A 15,923-nucleotide genomic window follows, 5' to 3' on the forward strand; every position below is an offset into this window, starting at 1 on the left:
AGAGAAATATGCAGGAAGTAGGTAGGTTGCCACTAGTTGCAAGGTTAATATAAGGGTGTTTTGTTAGTTGGCGTGTAAACAACCCCTGGACGTGACGTATGACGGTGGTGGAGGGGTAGACTCTGTTGTAAAGTGGTCGCAGGACGAAGAGTTGGAGTTTTTGCCGCCACATGGGTTTCCCCCTCTTACCAATATAAATAGTGTTGGGCTAGCGTGGTGGGGAGAGGAGAGTTTTGCCCCTCTCGTTAGACCAGGGCCCCATCACTGCATTCGCAGCACATGGTCTAGCGTCCATCCAGCCTGTGTATATACATACATACATACACACAGCAAACCCTACCTTTCCCGCCAATTATCTCACATGTTCAGAGTGCTTTGTTGTTTTCTTGTTTTGTGTTGTTTTTCTTGTGCTGTGCCTCTCGGTTTGTTTACTTAAAAAAAAAATATAGTGTTCTAGTTATTGAATAACGTTGTGCATTTGGTGTATTGCATTAATGTGAATTTTAATGAATTAAATCAAATTAATCACCTAGTGGAAGGTGATATTTGGTGAATTGTGTCCAAAGTGCCAGTGATTGATGGCAATTGAAAGGGATTTCGTCATATATCCGGTGGCTGCTGTCAAATCAGAACCAATATCCAGTAGGATCGTGATGACGTTAAAGGTAAAATCTAATGACTTCCTGGATTTAGACAATTAGTTAACCATTTGTTTGTTGACAACCTTAGAAATCAACACAATTTACGATGTAGATTAGTTTTAACTATGATATTAACAACAAAAACATTCATAGTTTATGCAAATATGGCTAGAAAACTCACACGACATTTTCCTCTTGTAAATTTTCTTGTTAGGCAAAAATGTTCTTTTGAAAAATAAACCAAAATCTTTTCAGATTCAGGCAATTTTCTTGCAAGTTTTAAGTTTTGATTACATATGAAAGATTATTTCCAATTTCAGTCATCTGTTTGTTTGTATTTTCTTATTTTATTGCCAAGATTCTGTCCTATGAACCTAGTTCACATCTTCTCTCAGGGATGTGCATACATATATTTCACAGAGGCTGAGGTGTTTCTGGGAACGGTGGGAGATTTAGTTCCTTTAGTGGAGTCATTTCAGTGTAAAGAACGTTTCTCCTGAAATTCAGAAATGGGAAGAAATATGAGTATAGAGTATCTTGAAATTGGGTAGTAAAGGAAAAAAAGGTTTCTCCAAAAACATCTCGTAAGTGTGTCTGTCAGTCCGCCGGGGTGACTTGAGTGTACAAATTGGATTGGACTGTTTGCTTTATGTTATGTCCCACCAGGAGTTGCAATATCACAGTCGAACAAAGCGGAAATGTATATTAATTTGACAAAAACCGTTTTTACAAATATTACTTACTACCTTTTTACTTACTCCTTAACAAAAACTTACAGTTTAAAATGTTAAGTATAAGGGTTGATTAAACGCCAAAAGGTACACAAATCAGCAAGTACCCAACATTTCATTAATACTTCATTGATATTATTTAAGTAATTTTACTGCATTAACTTTTCCTTCACATTTTTTAGAATTTATTAGATGTCACAGACCCTTATGCTGGCCATTTTCGTCTACAAAATATTTACTCAAGTAGCACACCATTTAACTTAGATTGACTGTAATATCTATTTATCTATAATAATCAAACTATTGATTACAGGTAAAAAAGAGAACGTTATAAAAAATAAAAAAAATGAGGCTAAAAAATTCATAAAATTTTTTAAAAATTGCTTACACCAACATTCGTACATCAATGATTTTATTTATTTATTTTTATTTTTAAATAAAAATCGTCGGTTTAAGTTCTTTCTTCGGTTAAAGTAATTGTTATTTTATGTAGTAGTCAAACGTTTGTAATAATAAGTAATAAATAATCTGGCTTTATCGCAAATAATATAGTTTTCTTCAATTACATTCTCAATCTAGGTGTTCTTCCCACAATGTTGTATACATGTAATATAAAATAAATAAGATATGCATATTTTTAGGACAGCTAATTATTCCAGTATTTTACCATAAGTAAAATTAGGGGAACTAAATTAAATTACAATTGAGAAATGAATAAATAATGTTGAATAATCTACTTGTTATTAACTGTGTGTTATTTGTCATCACGAATATTTCGGTAAGACGAATTCAAGACTGAAATATTGTTTTAAATCCTCCGTGATTCAAATTTAAACAGTAGCCGACTCTAAATTTGTCTTTTTCTAATTTAACATGCATGTATATGTGACAACTTCAGAATCAGAAGAATAATTTGGAATAGAGTTAAAATAAAGTACCTATTTATACGAAGATATAATATACATTTTATCACAATTATAACTATTATGAATGAACTGGCCAGCATAAGGGTATGTGACATCTAATAAATTCTTAAAAAATATTAATGAAAATTAATGCGGTAAAATTACTTAAATAATATCAATGAAGTATTAATGAAATGTTGGGTACTTGCTGATTTGTGTACCTTTTGGCGTTTAATCAACCCTTATACTTAACATTTTAAACTGTAAGTTTTTGTTAAGGAGATTTTTGTACCTTTTGGATAGATTTTCCTTTTTGTCTATTAGCAAAGTTACGTCTGCTTTACAGATTTTTTTAAAATTTGGAATAAGCTATTCTATCATTATAACCTGATATGGTGTTAAATCGGAACCGTAACTACCACTGGAGAGATCTTTTTAAAGAATGGTTATAGTTGCGGTCCCCAAACCATCCTCAATAACCATTTTTTTTTGAGAAAGCGTTTTGAATAAAATAGGAAGGTATTTTTACGTAAATAGCAAAATTAAACTGCGATTTCAGTACTTCCTTTTAAGAGGAGCAAGAAAAATAAACTGCGATTACAGTACTTCTCCCTAAAAGGCAAAGATTTTGAATCGAACGACAATTCATTAATGTAAATCGGTTCACTCATTGATAATTTTAACGATTGCAGTACTTCCTCTTAGTAGGTGTAAGAGCATGATGGCACTTCACAGCCATGTAGAGGAGCTTTAATCACTTCTTCGTGCTAAATTTTATCAAAATCGGACTAAGCTTTGTAGAAATATTAGTAATAATAGTTTTAGAAAGGGCCTTATTTGGGTGGGGCAAACTTCCCTTCTTATGAGGCATAGCGTCGAGACTTTTAAAGTACAAATCTGTACAAAATTTTGATTCGAATGACACTTCATTCATGAAAATCGGTTCACGTGTCGATAATTTGAAACGATTGCTATACTTCCCCTTAACAAGTGTAAGAGCAGATCGTCGCTTTATTGTTATGTAGGGGAGCCCTAACCCTATCATCCTATCAAATTTTATCAAAATCGGGCCAAGATTTACAGAGTAATTAGTAATAATAATTTTGGAGGGGGCCTTACATAAAGGGGGCTAACTCCTCTCCCATTCGATGTACAGGGCCGAGACCCCCAAAAGGCACATCTACATAAAATTCCGAATCGAATGACATCTCATTCATGAAAATCGGTTCACGCGTTTAGGCGCTACGTTGTTTACAAAAAAGGTAACAACAAGAACAACAAGAAGAAGAAGAAGAAGAACAAGAACATTTTATGAAAAAGCCGTTTTTGCTCATTTTCGGCAACTTTTTTCTCGAAACCTATTAGATCTGGGTGGTTGCAAAAAAATTACAGCTATAAAGGAGTGTTTGCTCTATATTTTAAAGAAAATTTGGAAATTTTATCTTTTATAGAAAAAGAGAAAAAAATTGTCAAAGTTGGGTGTTTTTCAACGTTACGCTTTTTCGTGCAGTTTTTGATGGTCAACCCTTATACAACTGTCCTACCGGACAGTTTTAATTAATTGTTGTTGGTTATTTGCCTTCTGTCCTGACTGTTTAGGTACAGAGTTAGGAGGAAAGTGGCAAACCAAAAATTGATAAGAGGCCACTTCTTTGTAGGACAACGCCCTCGGATCTTTTAGCCAAAAGATCTTCCCAGTTTGAATTGTCTAAGCAATTAAAGCCCTAAAAACCTAAAAATGGTGTTATTTAATAAAAGATTATAGCAGAGAAAAATGTCTACATGTTTATGTTTTGCGTCTTTTGTACTTTTCTGACTGAGTTTATTTCCTCTTCATGATCGGAAATTATATTTATTGAAAAGCTTGGTGTATGTGGTAGTCAGTCATTGGATTACACTCGTGGGATTGGTAAAAATAAAGTATTAATAATGAATGAATTGATTAAATTGATCCATTACCTGTAAATTTCTACTTCCAGAGTAGTTGGGTTTTAGCGGTTACTCAGAATTAGTGGTATTACCAAAGGAAGTGGAAAAAAAAAAACGTTTTAACTTCCTCATTATCATTTCTATTTTGAATAAAACACAATCTCCAGGACATTCGGTACAAACTGACATGTCTTTCCCTGAGGAGAAACCAGGGAGGTTCATCTTCTTTTGAATCTGAAGTAGGAAGTAAGGCAGTATTTTTGCTTAATTCGATTTCTTTTATTTCGTATTTATCGTTTATTAAAGTTGTCTCGTTGTACAAGTACAATGTTCATTAATTGACCAATTTTATAATTGATAAATGGAACAAATTGAATTATGATAAGAAGTCTGCCCTTCTGATCATTATAAAATATTTTTAGACCAGTTTCGTTAGTTAGAAAATACTTTTACCACTCATGGAAGTTCTCGAAATGCTTCCAAGTTTCGAAATTTAGGTTCCCACCAGTTAATCCGATGTATTAAAGTCTCTAATCTAATCTCGTATGTTGCATTTCGGTGTACCATAAGCAGCATTAATGTTCTCCAAAGGTCATGTTACTCAGCCCGTGGAGAAGCTCGCAGATAAGGCTTCATAACCTTTTTTAACCTTTATTTAACCCATATTCCTGGGAAAATTAATTTTTGAGGAGTCCTGTGGGAAGGTGTATTTAGAGTCCTTTCTTAAGCACCGTTTTAGATACAAAAGTATTCTACATTTTATTTACAATTTATTTAACTTTGTAAACTTTGAAACTACACAGTATTTACCAATAAAGAAATTCTAGCTCCTACACAGTCTTAGTATTATCACACAGACTAAAAAGGAAGTAAAATTTCGAATTAGAGGGAAAAATTGCATAAAAACCTCTACAATGTAGCTCCGTTTTGTCCTCTGCACTTTCTCGAAGGGAGGATCTCTTTATTACAGGTTCTGGATTTTCTCTTTCAACATCTTCTTTCAGCTCTTTATCCAAAGTTGGGCAGTGCTATCCGCAATTAGAGGCACGCCTTAAAAGAAAAGAAACTGTGATGTGTTTGAGTTTAGCGCTGCGTGTGATGGGCAGCCTCGTTTATTCACTTTAAACTTTTCTTTTTCAAATTATGTGTAAAAGTAAAGTATAGTAATTGCCTGTTTTTGTAGGTGGGCTTTACGTCCAAGTACCAATTAGGTGTCGAGGACGGAGGTGACTAGCAAAAATACTTAACTGTAAATTTCTTTTATTAACCATTAAATAAAATTCAAGGCCTAAGACCGGGAATCGAACCCAGTACCACAATACATATTAGCTTCGCAGGTCTCGCCTCTAACCGCTCGGCTACCGTGGCGCCTAAATTGTGTCTAAAATGCAATCTCCTGTCATTACAGATGCTAATTAAAGTTCTCTAAAACTTTTAATAAAGCGCAGCGTCATAACAAAACGCCTTTAGTTTATATTCATCGATTCAACTGAATCAACAAACTTGTCGTAATTGCAGTTAGAGTGCGTTTCGCAACAAACTTTTAGCATTTTTTTTCTCTAAATATTGCAATTATAAACATTTCAAGCGTTTATATTTTTATGAACTTATTTTTTAGTAACGTTTCAAAAAGTTGCAAAGTAAGTAAGTTGTTAAATGTTGTTTATTGTTAGGAAGGTGGGGAAATGGTGGAACGGTTTATGGCAGCAGGTAAGGGGAAGGTTTTTTTCGATTTGAACAATAGAAAGGAGTGCAGGGATGGAGTCAGCAGGAGTGGGGATCCCAAAGGTAGCAGATGAACTTAAGGGCCCCTCATGGCACCAGCATACCAGCACCACCTGTTCGCAGCTGTAAACAGCAGGCTTTAATAATCATACTAACAGTACGGTTACTTCCTCTCTGAACATCCTAAAAATGGCGACCATTCAAGCGTCTAGATTTTAGATTTTGCTTTCTCGCCGACGAAGAAGGGTATAAGTTCATCAGCTTCATATAAGAAAAAATTACATATTAGCAAAGAAATGGCGTATTCAAATGAACCCAAAGAAATAGCAGCATGCCGCGTTCACTCTCCGGCGGGGCTTCTGTCCACCTGTCCTCTTCAACAGCAATCCTCTTCCTTGTACAGATCTGGTGCGCTAACTTGGGCTCTACATGGACAAAAGACTCATGTGGAACCCATACACCAGGCTTACAAGACTAACAATGACGAAACTAAAGTTTTATACTACTTGGCTCAAAATTACCGTTGGAACTCGAATCAGTTGATACTGTCCTACTATATCGGTAATACTATTCTCAAAACTGTGTGGAATTAACAGACTAGAGCTGTGGAGTTCAGCCAAATCTACAAACAGTCAATCCGAAACTACTCCGACAGTGACTTCCTTTCTTCGCAACGACCTCAACATCCCCATTCGTACAACAACTTGCCATGACGAAATACAAGTTCCATACTCTCACTAATTGCTCTAATCCTTTCGTACAGTCTCTCGCCTCTAACTGTCATTCCTGACAAACCACCACCTACTGAATCGCTGCCAGTTGTTCCGCAACTTCCTTTAAGATCGATCATCAATATCGATTTCCTGTAGAGAGTGCTGTTCGCTGGGGGTAGTTTTTCTCCTCCAGCTCTGCACGCACCGATATATCTTCGCTACAAACACTACTCAGTTTGCTTTTTTTATATAAAGTTTCTGTGAGTAAAAAAGAAGGAAGTATTTTAAACAATTTTCTGTGAATGTACAGATAAGCTCAAAAACCGGAAATCGCAAAAAGCTTTGATTTTATAAGTCGTTTGAATTTCTTTTTAAGACTTCTTAAGCGAATTGTTCAACCGGATGTAATACTCCTTTTTTGACTCTACTCTTTATTTTCAATTTTTTTAAAAATTTTAATAATTTAAAGGCGTATTATGGCGTTTCTGGGAGCGGTGGCGATTTAGTTCCTTTATTGCAGTCATTTCAGTGTAATGAACGTTTCTCCCAAATTCGGAAGTGGGAAGAAATATGATAAGTGTGTCTGTCAGTCCGCCGGGGTGACTGAGTGTACAACTTGGATTGGACTGTTTGCTTTATGTGCCACCAGGAGTCGCAACATCACAATCGAACAAAGCGGAAATGTAATTTTATTTAAAGGATTTTATTTTTATTTTTGGGGTACAGGAAAGAGGATTTGCGGGAGTCCCCTTAAAATCGTATTTCCTCATAACTTCTATTCCTATGTTGTTTTAAAAACATTAATACTAATTGCGAATTGAATATCTAACCAAAATTCCTAGTCTGAAGAAAGAAAAAACATTGGCCGGAAGTACTGGTTCCTGTTTAGATTTCTCAGTTCTTTTTTATTTTTCGTAGTTTTACCGGAAATTCGTCGTAGTCCGTTAGTTTCTTTTAAAAGTTAATTATACTCCACACGTAAATACAGCATAAATATTTAGTAGCATTTTAATTCAGAAAATTTCCATACAATCCAAATTTATGCTGCATTTTTTAAGGAGAGGGGATGACTGAAAGTGCGCTTTTCTTTAATGTGCCAATTTAGTGTGCAGTGTATGGTTCTTAAGATCAGTAAAATGTTTCTAAGTGTCATATGTGGTGGGCGCCAAAATCCTGGCTTGAAAGATCAGTTATCCGCAAGAACTTAAGGCATTTTTCTTCAATTTTCTTGGGTTTACGTACATTTTCCGGATTACAGTGCTTTTAATGGGGTTTCCGGGAGCAACAGTGATGTCATGCTTCCTTCAAAAACAATCAACAATTGAAGAGCTTGGTGCAAAAAGGAGTTATCTACAGTTTTTTAAAATTTTAAGTAGGAACAAAAAACTAAATGTGCTTCAAGATGTATTCCTTATGTTGTGTCTGCTGTAAGGATTAGTTAATATATTGTGATGGGGGGTCATTTGGGGCTCTCAATTTAAACTTTCTAGGGCATTTTTTAAGCTTGCTATAAAGCAAAAGTTATTTTGCAGCTAACTGTTTTGTGGAACCAAAATCATAATTTTCAGTAAAACTTGAGTACATATTAAGTACTTTAGTCAACAGATTTCTTGTTTTTGAGCTTTTAAGTGGCATTTTGTGTCTTGAAAAGGGGGGAAAAAACACACACATACAGACTAAGCACATACACCTTCTGTTGCCTGCAGCGCACGCCCTCACAACTGAGTTAAATCATGTTTGATTGCCAACTTCTCTGTTTGGAGCAAAAGAAAGTTATCTGCAGTAGAAAGCTCATTTTTGCTCCAAATCTAACCTAGGTTAGAGAATAAGTAATAATAAAGGAGTCTGCATAAAGACTCGTTTATGCACCAAAAGATGAACTTACAATAGGGAGCGCCACTAAACACATTTTCTGAAAAAAAAAATGTAGATAACTCCTTTTTGCACCATGCTCTTCAATTAGTATCAACGAGTAACAATCAACGCATTATAAGCAATAAGGATAATGATGTACAATGTGTCCACAACACACTGTTTCTCGGTGGTAACAGCCCAACCCTATTCAGTGAGAGATCGTGAGACCATATTGTGTCTTTTAAGACGTCCTCCAGGTGTTGGGTTATCTGGAAGTGTTCTGGAAGAAAGATGCTGCACTAGTAGAAATTATAGATTAAAATGGAATTTTCTGTAACGGGGTTTTTGAAGCAACTGCAGTCGGGGTAAGTGATACATACCCAGATCTCTATACTCACCCGGAAGGTCTGACAGACAAGACTGAAACAAGCAGCGGGTGTTCCCATTTGATAATGAATGTCGTTGATATGAATGCATGTAATGTGAAGTGTGACGTACGTATCACTAGGCTGATAACTAATTGTGCATTTATTTATTTTTATTAAAAACATATGGACTGACATACATATTTGTACCACCCACATACGCACAAATACACGCGTCCACATATCCATCATATTACTTTTTTATAAGTATTATTTTCATTATAATAAATGATGTAACATCACACCGAGTATTGAACGCACAAAATGGAAGATGAACGAAGGACCTTGTCCGCACATTTATCTGTGTTAGTGTACATGATGTTGATGTTGGGATATCAAAAAAATAAAAATTACAAGAAAACCTTGGGCAAGGTAATAATAGAAGGTTATAACACTTCGTTGCTTGTTATTATTAAAGTTACATTTTAAATACCATTTAAAACATCCACGGCCTTCTTAATTATAATAATAATACCATTATTTCCAAAAGAGTCTGTTAATGAATCTTAATTTTTGTTCTTTCTTAATTTTTAGAATCATCTTAATAGTATGAATAATTAAAGAAAAACACTTCCTTAATTTTCTACCAACATATTGATTGTTATCGGATATTTTATTTTCAGTAATAATGATCACTATGGCAGTGGTTTTTGCTCTAATATTACTCTGCAGAGATTACATCTTAATGCTATTGTTAATAAAGTTTTGCATGGTTGGAGCTGATAATCTTCGAAGGTTTTTTTTTACATCCTCTCCGTTTCGATAAGTACTGATTACTTTGCAAAATTTGATAAAAAGTAAAGTTTTACCTTGTTGGAATTCTTTAGCCGTTATTAGAGTTTATTTAATTAGAATTATGATTAAAGATTTTGCAGTAATTGCTTTTTTTACCGTAAGTAACAATTATTTTCATGAATATAGCAAGTTCATTTGGAAGGATTTTTGTTTTTTATTTGGAATTAATCGTGTTCTTTTGGGGGTTACTATGGTTCTGGCAAAGTGCAAACTGATTTTAGGCAAAGTTCGATGTTGCGGGATAGTGTAGGGGACGTTGCGGGATGGTCCATCGATTACAGAAGTACTTAACCTGGAAGCCGGTGTCTCCCCCAAACAGATTCTTAATTTGCTTGTACGTAACTATAATACAGCTTAATTTACGTAACTTTAAGGTTTATTCTAACTGGAACTTTTAAAGCTTAAGATAGTGCTAGACAAGCTGAGACATGTTTGTTCATGTTCAGGTCAGTTGGACCATTATTACACATACAGTACAACCTCGATTAACAAGGGCAGACCACCGGCTGTACCCACCGCGGAAAACTGAAATCCCGGTTAAACCGAATACACAGTACATTTGTACCTATGAATGCACATATGTATATAAGTATGTATGTATTATACGGGTGCATAGTTAGACACATCAGTAAGATGCCTATGTGAAAATTTGTAAATTAAAAAGCTGTTTCGTCCCAGAGATCAACTCCTATCTTAGACGGCAATCCTTTTTTTTAATTTTTACATATGTACTAATTGCACCATATTTTAGGTTTTTACATACATACATACATACATACATACATACATACATACATACATACATACATACATACATACATACATACATACATACATACATACATACATACATACATACATACATACATACATACATACATACATACATACATACATACATACATACATACATACATACATACATACATACATACATACATACATACATACATACATACATACATAATGACCCTTCAAGAAAATCAGGTATTTTAGTTGCTGCCACGCCTACAATTATGTTAAATTGGAAGACAAAAAATTTTCCTGTCGCCACCGAAAATTAACTTTTGTTTCGGCACCGATCTGAGGTGTTCTTATGATGACTCGGACATGATCCCGGTTAATCCGAATCCCGGTTAATCGAGGTTGGTACTGTAAATGATTAGTAACCAGTAAACCGCGGCAAGGTCTAAACTGTAGGGTGGTTTTCCTCACAGCAACACTTTTCACGTACCTCACATTGTTTGTGGCAGAGTTTTCCTAAACAGGGTTGATCCAATTTGTTTCAAATGTGAGTACAATTACAGTTGGTACTCTCAAGGTGTCAGAGCGAACAGATGGAGGTTTTAAAGAACAAGATGCTCTCTTTCTTTCTTTAAAAAGTCCAGTGAGGACGATATCATATTCTACAATATTGTTCATTATTTTTGGTGACTGAATTATAGTTTCAATAGGATGAAAAATTAATGCCAGTTTCAGGTCATGGACAAGACAGAAGACACACCAACCAATGACATGAAACATTGTAAACTTTGTAAATTGGCCCTGAAGATGACCTAGTTCCAAGGTCGAAAGCTCGGCATAATAAAGTTTGTCATGACTGAAAATGGCATTAATTTTTCATCCCATATTCTAAAATGTTATCGAGAAAATGGGAAAGCCGAAAATAGCAAAACTCTTACGAGTGTCCCTTTACAATCTAAATAATGGCGATGGAATTAAGTAATGCATATTTTTTTCGCCGGCGGTTATTACGTTCGACTATTACCAAATTGGGCGCCACGGTAGCCGAGCGGTTAGAGGCGAGACCTGCGAAGCTAATATGTATTGTGGTACTGGGTTTGATTCCTCGGTCTTAGGCCTTGGATTTTATTTAATGGTTAATAAAGAGAAATTTACAGTAAAATATGTTTGCTAGTCGCCTCCGTCCACGGACACCTAATTGGTAGTTGGACGTTAAGCCCTGCCTGAAAAAATAGGCGATTACTTTACTTTACTTACTACCAAATTTAGATTTTGGTTTTTCTTTACCGGAAATCTCCATTTTGTGGTCCTCGTTAGTCCGTGAATTGCGTCGTGGATTTCCAAGAGGAAGCTATAAGAAAGCGATCGGATTCTCTCACCGGAAGTAACAGTTCTTCAGGGGTTTCCCCCCCCCTCTCTTTTTGTGTAGTTTTGCTTGGAAAAGGATTTCATTCCAAGGATATTATTAAAAAGTTTCATTTCTGAGTGCATTGTAACAATATCGGTACTGACTGTAAGAATTTAGTTAAGATTTAAGATTTAGAGTTGGATGTGTGAGTTATAAAATAAAGAATTGGTATTAGTGTGAGTTTGCGCGTGATTTTTTTTTTAATTTTAATTCACGAATTTATAAACATGTATTCCCTTGACGTCAGCGTCCATGTTGTTTTATAATCGTGTTGTTGAACGCTTCCACACTCTGACGTAATAAGACTAACTTCCAACCAACCAAACTTATCTATTTAGTTTATTTTGGTTTTTACTAATAGATTCCGTAGTCGCTATTATTAGTATTGATTATTCTCTCTCCGTAATATATCGTCTCTGCTGGCAATGTTAGGGTTTTGGTGGGGGGCGGGAGGCGGAAGAATGATTTCACTGTTCCAGGTTAGAAATTCCATTGTGAGAAAAAATCTAGTTGGCATTGAAAGGAATAATCGTATGGAATTGTACAATAGGGGGCGGGCAGAGAGAGACAGAGGAACTTATTTACCTGATTGTTGTAGCTGTGGATGAGTCATGGCCGTGATTCCTTCAAACACAATACCAGCAGGTCAAGTTAACCTGCAGCAGGCGTACGTATTGTAAGAATGTTTGTGGCCAAGGTGCACACTGTTGGTGACGTGGACAGAATTAATAAGATGGTGAGTTTTTGTGTGTGTTCGTTAGAACATGGTTTTGGGTGTGTGTGTATGTATGAGAGAGAGAGACAAAGTGATGTATGCTCCATCTTCTTCACATCTCAATATTTATATATATTTATTAGTTAAGTGATGATGTCATATCTTTAATTATTATTTTTATTCCATCACTCGCGGATCTTCTGCTTTAAAAAACAAGATTTAAAATTTGTTATATTATCTTGGTTCTTCACAAAAAATATTGAAGATTGGTTGGAGGTCAAAATAATGTTACGCGTAGAAAATAATTAGGAACATAGATTAAATATTGATTGGTAAGGAAATCCTTATTTGGAAAAACTCAGATGATAATAATAATGATGATAGTAGATTTTTGGTGAATATCGAGGTGCGGTCATCAATAAATACTACTTTTTTGCTTTATGCCAACGTCTCGGTAATTTTTACTACCTTCTTCAGGGTCTGAACAAAAGGAATATTACACTAATATAGATATAAAATTGAAAACCAAAATAATAAAAAATAAATAAATAAAAAAATGTCTAAAACATAAAATTAAATAGATAGATAAATATATTTTCGCACTTCGATATTCCCCAAAAATCATCTTTCAACAACGGTCGAAAAAACCAAAACCATCAATGATAATAGTTATAATAATAACGATAATGATAATGATAATAATAGGTGATAATGACCGTAGAAGTCGATGCGCCGGAAATAATAATAATAATAATAGCAATAGTAATAATAATAATAATCAAGCAATAATAATATATTAAGAAATGGTTTAGCTAAGTGGTCAGGAAAGACTGGATTCCAACGCGAAGTTACCCGGTAAGAAAGCAGTTGCTAGCCCTTAGATGTTCTCTTCCTAGGAGCTTCTTACAGCTCACTGTCCGGTGATGGACAGTGTTGTCTGTAGCAAGAGAACACTGTCCGTAGGATGGCAGAGCACTGAAAAAAGCTCCGGGCGTCAATAACCTAGATGTTGACGTGCCGTAAATAATTAAAAAATAATAATAATAATAAGAGAAGGGATTAGTTATGCAGTTAGCGTACTGGACACCCACGCGGAAGTCCCAGGTTCGAATCCAGCTGCTGACCCTTAGATTTTCACTACCTAGAAGCTTAATAATAAAAAACGGAATAGCTGAATGGATAGTGTACTGGATTCACTCGCGGAAATAATGGGTTCGAATCAAGCTGCTGTTTTCTTAGTTTATTCTCTTTCTAGGTCCGATATGGACAGTGTTGTTGCCTGTTCCAATAGTCCGTATGCCGGCAGTGAACTGAAAACAAAAACTCCGGTCGCCAATAACCTCAGATGTTGACGCGCCCCTTAATCTAGAAATGTAAATAAAAAAAAATTGACTAGAAAATATGGTTTTTCAATAATACTGATATAACATAATGGAGATGTATACAGTTGAAGGTTGTTTGGTATTGGTTACCCTATGCGCCAATCACGATATTCTTCTTATAAAAATTAACTTTGACATTTCTTCTCCTCTACAAGGAGGTGAGATTTTGAACATTTGAACAATGTAATAAGGTCAAGTTTACTATTAATAATGAGGCGGCGACCTAGACACAGTCCTGGCTTTGGAGGAGCTGTTGGCAGTTGTAAAGTATATTGTAGTCAAAACTATTTTGCAGTCTACCTGACACCGTCATAAACAAGTCACTGTAGCCGTCCGGCGACTTCAGCCTGTCCTTGACAGCAATACGATCATCGTGGGCCTGGACTTGCACAATTACGTTATTGACATGACACTCACTACTTTTAACTCTTGCTTGGGGTCAAATGTCTTAATTTATGGCCTTTTTTTAAGTATAGTCATTTAAACATTTTTTCTTTTTTACAACTATACATTTAAATAGAAATGTTCCTCAATTAGGATTCTAGGTGTTCAAGAATGATTAGGCTCTTTTGTAAGATCTTGTCTCTAGCGAGCGGCCTGTTTCGTTTCAGTTGTTAAGGATATCGATGGGCACATTCCATTCTCTGGTAGTGTTCGCTCAGTGTCTGTCTGCTCGATGGTAATGTCTTCTTTAAATGCAAAAGAACATTGCTAAGAAAGGACAAGTTTGCAAGTACAAACGCTCATGTAAAATAAAACAAAGAACACCATACTTGGTTATATCAATGTCTCACTTTGACAGTTTAGGACTGACTGTGCTAAATGAATATTTGCTGAATTGTTTTATATTTGTAAATATTTTACAATGGTAAAAGTTATATTGTACTATAACTTTATCAATTTCTGAAACTACGATCTGGTCATCACCAATATTTGCGTGGAAGAATAGAAATATCTCTGATTTTATCCGTTGTAGTACTTCTATTTGGTAACCACTATTCAGTAAAAATACTAGTTTACAAGAAAACCCAACTAGATAGGTAGTGGTAAGAGAAAGTCGTGTGAGTGTGCTCATGATTTTTCTAAAATAGTTCCATTAGAATGTATTTTGTAATTTAAGATAACTACTATTCAATAAAAATACTAGTTTACAAGAAAACCCATAGTGGTGAGTGGTAGTGGTAAGAGAAAGTCGTGTGAGTGTGCTCATTAGATGTTAAATATTAAATAGGAAATGAAATAATGGTCACTTGAGCCGAAAATTGCCGACAATAACCGATCGTATTCGGCTGGATAGAGATAGAAGAGAAAGAAAGTCGTGTGAGTGTGCATATTAGAGGTAAATATTAAATTGGAAATAAAATCATGGTCACTTAAGCCGAAAATTACCGACGATAACCGAACGCATTCGGCTTGTTAAAGAGAAAAGAAGAGAAGTGAAGTTAAAAAGTCACGGCTAAGGCTAGTTGGGTTACAGATCCAGTAATTCTTAGAAATCTGCTCTTTTTCTTAGAATTTTGCCGTTCTCTAACCCATCGGTCCTTAATCACATAGGTTTCAACTGACTTTACTACTCTGTAGTCAGTTTATCGACTATATCTCAGGAACGGAAAATCGTAGAAATTTCAAATTTGATATTTAGTTTAAGTGACGTGACAGGAAGCTGCTCTAAATTTTTAGTCGAAATAGGTGCACCGGAAGTACCAGTTTACTGAAGAGATTTTTCACTTTTTTAAGTTTTTTTGGAAAAACTGCTTCTTGGATTTTCTTGAAACTTGGTATAATTATAGCTCACAAATAGTTCTACAACTTTTATAGGAAACATTTTTCTAGAATACTTCGTTTAAGGGCAGTTTTGGAGGAGGGGTGGTGGGGCTGCCCGGTAGAATGCCAGTTCTCTGTAAGAAATATGAACTTACTCTTTATGGTAGTCTACTATTTACTGAACAAATATTT

The 15,923-nt window shown here is 35.1% G+C and overlaps 1 protein-coding gene across 13 annotated transcripts in view; it reads left to right on the forward strand.

Annotated features, from left to right (window-relative positions):
- heph (polypyrimidine tract-binding protein 1 heph) overlaps positions 1-15,923 on the forward strand; it is a 418,918-nt gene that overhangs the window by 150,752 nt on the left and 252,243 nt on the right. Inside the window, exon 1 of one of the 13 annotated variants that reach the window (XM_074117736.1) lies at positions 264-665. The exons of the other annotated variants lie outside the window; for them this stretch is intronic. Coding sequence (XP_073973837.1) covers positions 579-665 — 87 coding nt within the window. The 5' untranslated portion in view covers positions 264-578. Of the gene's footprint in view, positions 1-263; positions 666-15,923 lie in introns of those variants that run through there. 13 annotated transcript variants of the gene reach the window in all.

This window comes from Rhodnius prolixus, unplaced genomic scaffold (assembly GCF_049639745.1).
Source record: "Rhodnius prolixus isolate KJV_2025 unplaced genomic scaffold, Rpr scaffold_2, whole genome shotgun sequence".
In the NCBI taxonomy this organism is placed as follows: domain Eukaryota; kingdom Metazoa; phylum Arthropoda; class Insecta; order Hemiptera; family Reduviidae; genus Rhodnius; species Rhodnius prolixus.